Raw genomic sequence first — 7,207 nt, 5'->3', positions numbered from 1 at the left:
ATTAGAAAAATTAAAAATTTTTAAAAAAGAAGAAAATTTCTAGATTTCCTTGTTTTAATATATACATAGATTGTTTTTTTATTTTAACAATTATTGCTAGTTCTGTTTAAATTTTAGCATCCAAAAGAGACAACCTTGACCAATTTAATTGACACGTCATTGAGCCATTAGGAGATTCTCCCTTAACTGTTTGAGATAAGTAAGTAATTTACTTATATATTTCACTTTGCCCCGTTTTGTGGGTTTGCTATCTTATGCCATGCAGCCATGCTCTGAAGCGAGTAGATTTTTTATCAGAAACTTGGATGTGAAAAGGGAAAATTGTGGAGAATTCTCTAAGATGGCATTGCTTCCCTAATCAATTCAAAGTGTGAAACAATACGAAAATTTATCCTTTGTTTGCTATCTTAATTTCTCAGTTATTTTTGTAGATACAAATACAATTCTCGAAGCTTGACTTATTTAATTTATGATTGTGGTTAAGGCTAAGTTGAGTTAAAATGTCAAATATTGTCGCGATTACAATAACATACAGGAGTTTGAATCATATATGTCAAGCTCAATTCAAGCACATTTATAGAGGAGGTGTGGTAGAAATTAGCAACCCAAAACTTTCAGGTATGGGGGTTAATTTGTGGGGAAATCTATGATGCCCAAAAATAATATGGTATCATAAGAGTTTTGACCAATTAAAATCCATTCATAAATTTTAATAAATACCATTTCATTGGTTATTACAGTTATGATATAAGATAAGTGGTCACAAATTTTTTTAGATATGACGTCTTTCTGATATCATAGTCGAACCCTAATTTGTGCTTCATTCTGTATTCCAGTTTTGGCTTCGAGGAGTAATTATAAGCCTTTATCGCCAATTTAAATAGATAATAGTTACTGTGTTCTAAAACATGGGAACTCATCAATTCTATAGCACGTAAAAAAGAGTTGATGGGAACTAATGGTATAATTGGCCTGTTGGATTCCTCTATAAGAAAATACGCAGTTCTTTTAACAATCTCAATGCCTTTGGCCAGAATCTAGATAGATGGCTTTATAACATTTGAGTTCACATCTGCACCTCACAATGCCCCACATCACATCTTAACCTTGTATTGGGAACATCTTCTGATGATGTTTAATCATCTTCGCACTTGTCATCGAGAGATATTCCCAATACAAGGTGGAAATGTGCTGTGGGGCATTGTGGGGCGTCCCTTCCAGGGCGCAGATCTGAACTCATAACATTTATGGGTGTTTGCACCTTAAGCCTATAGCTTCGGAGGGATAGTTTTTGTTGTGAGCAGATTGCTTATAGTGCATGCCTTGCCAAGTCCAACGATATTGCCCTTGATTATTGATTGGGTAAATTCAGCTATGCTAGTGCTACCCACGATATAACTGTTAATGGGTAAGGAGATCAGATTGCACTCCATAGAGGACACCTCACATGCACATCTCAGTGTGCATTGGTACATCTCCTGTATTTGTTATGGGGAGATGCTCCTAATACACGAATGGGAGGTACTCTCTGAGGGGTGCTAATCTGATCTTGCCCCAAAGAACCAAACCGATTATGCTATTAATAATATATAAAGGTCTTGATTTGCTTTTTCGAAGCCAATTTTTATTCATATTAAAAGAGCAAATTTCATAAACACTATATAAGATAATTTTGGTTAAAAACACATGCTTTATCAACATATAAACAGTTTACTATTTACTATCACTTTTATCAATAAAATTTTATTAAAAATGAAATTTTAAGTTATAACATCAAAAGTAATTATTATACCAAGTATAATTGGGCGATTAATAATTAATTTGGGTCTGAATCTATTTTATAAAAATGATAAATAATTGGTCCGGAACTGGTTCACCCTACTCAAACCATCTTCGATTTGATCAAATGAGCCCCAAGAATCACAGAAAGGGACAACTTGTAAGCCTGATTGTCCCTAGCTATTTAATAGAAAGCAAGAATTGACTTTACTGTTTGGGAGAATGACCGATATTTATAGGCTCAAAGTACTTCAGTGTAAATTGCAAGTCAGAATTGATTTCAATTCATGTGCAGACGTTGATGAATAGAATGTGGGTTGTGATCCTTTTTAATATTTATAAGGGTACTCTGCAACGTAAATTAGAAATCTGCATTTAACAAATCTGTAGTTCTCCCTTACTGTTTTTGTTGATTGATTTGATGTCTAAGTAATTTGTGAAATCATTGGATATAACATATTGGATGTGAATAAAGAGATAGTGGGTCCCACTCACCATTAATATGTATCAACTTATTTATCAAACTTGGTTTTATAGACTATAGTTGAGGGCTTGGCTCTTGAGGCAGCTGGAGGCATCCATACTTACACACACACTGATGCCCAATTGCTTTCCGCATAATTACATACACTGATATCGATGCCCAAATGGATGACGCCACGGTTTCGTGGGCTATACCCTTTAAAACGAGATATCAATTGGATATGGATTGGACCACTCCCCATACCATATTCCTTTCCTACAAGCTAGGACCCGTTAAGCTAAACAAACATCTGTTTGGCTTTGATATATATATGAGTTTCATAATAAAAATTATAATGTTTATTGATAGCATGAGTTGGGCTAAGGTGCATTTATTAATATTTGCTGTATGTTAAATTTTCTTTATTTTTCTTTGGTTCGATTCACCTTTAATTTTATAAAATGTATTTACTTATCATGATGTTCAACCAATTACATTTTTGAGTTGTACACAGCATGCAAAGAATGCCTTGGTTAACATACATTTCGCAGTAATTTAGAGTTAAGGCTCATTTCAATTTTCAACACATCTGGTATCTGGGTTTGAACTTTGAAAGTTTGAATGACTAGAGAGCCAAGGGGTTGTTACAGTTCCAGTCCTCAGGAATTCAAAAAAAGGGGGGATCCTTGAAGATTAAATGACGTTCTGTATATAATTGCTAAATGCTGAAAGTCCTGATTAATTGGAAAGGAATGCAACAGCTAATAGACCTCAACAGTTTATAAATACATTCCCAAATCCCAATTGATTTATTTCTTAGAATTTTAAGCATCAGTTGCGGCTCGTGGGTAGGGCTAGGGCAGGCCCCTCCATGAATGTGGATGCTTCTTGGAATGGTCAATGGGTTCATCGAGGTCGAAGACAATGAGTTATGATCTAGTCGTGGCATGGCCAGTCAAAACATGAAATTCGTTCCCATTAAAATAAACTTGTAGTTCAGGATGAGTTGGTGGGTCCGTTGGTTGATTAATGATCAATTTGCGAATCCTTAACTGCAAGAAAAAATGGAACCAGAGAAGAAGAAGAAGTAATAGGTGAGACCATTCAGATTCTTCAACGTTCAAAGCCTCTTAATTAATTTCAATGGGAACCAAGTCTTCCCGTAGACAGGTGGACTCTTATTAAGAAAACAAAGGTGACCAAGACTAAGTCGTCGTCCCTTCCAATGTTTCTTCTTCGTACCGTGTTCAACAGACACAAATACTTTGAATATATACTTTTTCTTTTTCAACATAAAGAGGAAGAGAGGTAATTAACTGGTAAGAACCCAGAAACCCACCACCGAAAAAAGGGTTGTTGCCTTTGGAAAAATAAAAACTATAGCGTTAATTTTCTTCCCAATTTAAACACAAGCAACAAAGCCAAACTAAATTCACCCACCAAACCCACGTACATTATAACAACTAGTGCAGTGCAAACCATGGAAGAGGAGGCCTTGTCTTTAATCCGCCATGGATGCAAGTTGGCTAGAGACCTTGAATCAAATCTTTCAAACTTGTCAAACCAACCAATTTTTCTCGCAAGCTCATGTGACGATATCGCCAAAGCCTTCAAGACCGCAATGGATCGACTGCACCCTCACAACCCATCTTCCGATCTCCACTTGGTTTTCCGTGAACCCCAACAACCTCCGGCACTTGATGCGTGTGTGCAGGGCCAGGAATGGATCAGGACAAGTTACCCACAGGCAGTGGATCTTGTCCAGGCTCGATTCATCGCTGACAGGATCCCGTTTGACGGGGGTGTGTTGCTGCCGGAGAGTAGGGTTAGTACGGAATTGGGTGTCACTGTTATGGACTACGCAAAGGAAGCAGAAGGTTCTGCACGGTCGAAGAGCGGAGGAGAGAGACACGGAGCGGAAGAGTCAGATTCCGGCAAGAATCCAGCGGTTCAAAAATTAAGAAGGAGGTTAGGACTTACAATCCTTGAGAAGCTTTCCATTGTTTTAAACTTATTGCGAATTTAAAAGGATGTCTAGTGACTCTAATCCAGTCCAGTATCGCGTGTGTGTGTGTGTTTGGAACAACAAACTAAATAATTAATGGAAATTTTGGTGGGTGTGGAGGTGGAAATTATATAGGTAATTCATTAGCAGAAGTCTGCCATAGGCTATATAGTTCAGTTCATGCCTTGATGGGGATTTGAAAGGGGCCGGATTCATGAGTTCGGATCGTTTTACCTCAGTTTTCTTGTCATTTTGTGCATGTATGCTTGGTCGGGGCTACGTGAAGTGAACGCACCTCCATTTTCCCCTGCACTGCAAATGATTCTTTCTTCAGGTTCAGGATGTATTGGGTACTTAATTAGTAATTGAGTTGTACTGTTAATATGTTCATCGTTATGTTCAATTAAAGACGACTCATTCAACATTCAACAAGGGAAATTAAAAGAAAAAAAAAAAAGGATTTTGGAGTGAGTCATGCATTCATTAATTTATATATTTGTTCAGGAAGGATGGTGTAGAGACAAGATACGAAGCCGCACCTCGTATGGGAAATACGGAGATTCCACCTGATGACGGTTATACGTGGAGAAAGTATGGACAGAAGGAAATTCTTGGGTCAAAGTTTCCCAGGTATATTAATTATTATATATTATTAGTATGCCCTTCTTACATTTACAATTGACACAAAAATGAAAAATCAAACTAATTGCAGTACAATACTAGTACTACAAGGAAAAGATATACTTAATCCTCAAACTAAAAGGTAAAAGTATAAATGGGGTTCCGGTTCCGGTGTACATCTTGGTGGCGTCGATCATTGATTTAAGGGAAAAGTACAGAGACATACGATGCAGAATTATGAACTGGGCTGATTTGTACTTCTCCCTAGATTTAATTACCAGAAATGATGGCCTAGCTAGGTTATATTTTGTCTTGTGTCAAAACTGAAATATCTTCTCCTAACTAGGCTGACGTAAGAATGGCCGTTGTGGTAAGTGAACTGCACGGAAGGACCCTTACGTCGTGGACACGGAAGGGAGAGAGAGAGAATGACAATGGATGTGGATCATGGATCCATCATCCATCTTTACTTTTGATTGGGCTCCTTCGTTCCAAACTCGAGATCGAGCAGCTTTCTCTGAGACTGTGAGATGATATCAGAAAGTTGGGCTTTGACCTCCCGCCCTCCCCCGGTGAATTATGATCAAAACCCATACATACCGCATCTGAATGGTTAATAGTAGTAAATAAAGAAGAATGAAGAATATTTGGTTGTGGGAAAGACTTGACCTTTTGTGGAACTTGGGGTTCGATGCCAACTTACTGTATATTGAAAAGTGGCAAGGCCAATCAAGATGAGCAAGCAACCTATAGAGCCTTGGCTTGCTCCCCAGAGACTAGACAATCTGGGCTATTGACTTCTGACTTTAATTAGACAAAATAGATCGGATTTGGTTCAATTCCAACAGTACTCATTCCAGTCCTACATGTGGAACATCTCGATCCCTTGTTCCATTAACCATATAATAACCCCACTCCCCACATATTGTTTTAATTTGCCACCAGAAGGCAGGAGCTCTCCAGTACTCCCGCCGATTCAACCCAACAAACGCCAACTTGTATATGAAGGTTCCCTCTTCCCTGTATCATCATCGGTCATCCGATCCCTGTATGGATTATTAAATTTCCATCTCCAATAAATAAATAATAAATAACCTTCGATCTTCTGTGATTCATTGATTTCAGGAGCTACTACAGGTGTACCCACAAGAGCTTCTACGGGTGCAATGCAAAGAAGCAAGTGCAACGACTGGACGACGACCCCAATACGTTCCAAGTCACGTACTACGGCGTGCATACGTGTCACATGTCATCCACAGCACCATCATCAGGTTCAGGGGGGCCACTCTCGATCACTACTACTACTACTATTACTGATGACCACCATCCACTTCCACTTCCATTAGTAGAGGTGCTTCAAATTCAATCATCATCAACACAACCACCAACTAATTATTCTTCCTCCTCCTCCTCCTCAATCCCCATTCCTCTAAGTAGATGGATTTTTATGGGGTTTGAGGCAACCCCAACCCCAAGCAGAAGAAATACAACCATGGCCATTGGTGATGGTGGTGGTGGTGGTGGCGCAGCCACCCGAGACAGCAAAGAAACGGTGGAATGCCCGGTAATGGATCTTGCCGATGCCATGTTTAATTCTGGGAGCAGTACTAGCAATAATAGCATGGATTCCATCTTCCCTTCCATGCATGAGTGATCATAAATACGCCAGGAGGAGGAGATAGAGCGGCCCACACCTGAATAATACTTATTTGAGTTTTAATTATATTGACAGCAGAGATGTTGATTTTTGGCGGTAGCTTTTGATATTTCAATTGGGAATTATGGGAATTGGCCAGTCCGACAACCAAATCTGCACTGCCATTTGGAACACTACGTAAAATCCTCCTAATTGCATTGTTATTTGCACCTATCGATCGATATATAATAGTTTTGTCTATGTTAATTATATTAGATGAATGAAACCTTAATTATAACCCTTAGTTTAGTTTATGCATGGCTTGTGTAGTCCTTTGTACTATTAATTATTAATTAGTTTCTATTCCGGCCCCACCGAGTTAAGATTATTGATTATATATAGGATATTAGGATGATAACTGGATTAACTTTTTTTCTGATGATATAAGGGTCTCTTTGGTTTGCAGGAATAGGGAGGGGTCTGGATTTGGAATCGTAATGGGCTATTCCGATTTCAATGGTTTGGATGGAATTGGAATCCCATTTCTATTTCTGCTGGAATGATATTCTCTAATTTGAGAGAATGGCCACTCTCTGTTATTTTTTGGGGGAATCAAATTTCATTTCTGTTTATTTTAATTCCCATTTTCATTATTGTTTGAACCGAACAAACTATAGGAATGAATCATTCCAATTCCAATTTC

General features: G+C 38.2%; 1 protein-coding gene across 1 annotated transcript; it reads left to right on the top strand.

The window, feature by feature from the left end:
• Positions 1-3,694: 3,694 nt before the first annotated feature.
• On the top strand, positions 3,695-6,789 carry WRKY55 (WRKY DNA-binding protein 55). Its single transcript, XM_088974101.1, has 3 exons — positions 3,695-4,210; positions 4,752-4,877; positions 5,994-6,789. Exons 1-3 carry the CDS (start codon positions 3,723-3,725, stop codon positions 6,520-6,522), a joined length of 1,143 nt encoding a protein of 380 aa, XP_088830227.1. The 5' UTR covers positions 3,695-3,722; the 3' UTR covers positions 6,523-6,789.
• Positions 6,790-7,207: the final 418 nt, after the last annotated feature.

This window comes from Nelumbo lutea, chromosome 2 (genome assembly GCF_056320005.1).
Source record: "Nelumbo lutea isolate HS-2025 chromosome 2, American lotus-T2T, whole genome shotgun sequence".
Classification (NCBI taxonomy): Eukaryota; Viridiplantae; Streptophyta; class Magnoliopsida; order Proteales; family Nelumbonaceae; genus Nelumbo; species Nelumbo lutea.
The sequence above is the reverse complement of the archived record's forward strand: the minus strand, read 5'-3'. Positions and strand labels throughout refer to the sequence as shown.

Bases quoted from the DNA above. Each gene is read 5' to 3' on its own strand.
- WRKY55 (XM_088974101.1), top strand. From the start codon at position 3,723: ATGGAAGAGGAGGCCTTGTCTTTAATCCGCCATGGATGCAAGTTGGCT. The intron at 4,211-4,751 runs GTTAGGACTTAC...ATATTTGTTCAG, and splicing joins GTTCAAAAATTAAGAAGGAG to GAAGGATGGTGTAGAGACAA. The intron at 4,878-5,993 runs GTATATTAATTA...CATTGATTTCAG, and splicing joins CTTGGGTCAAAGTTTCCCAG to GAGCTACTACAGGTGTACCC.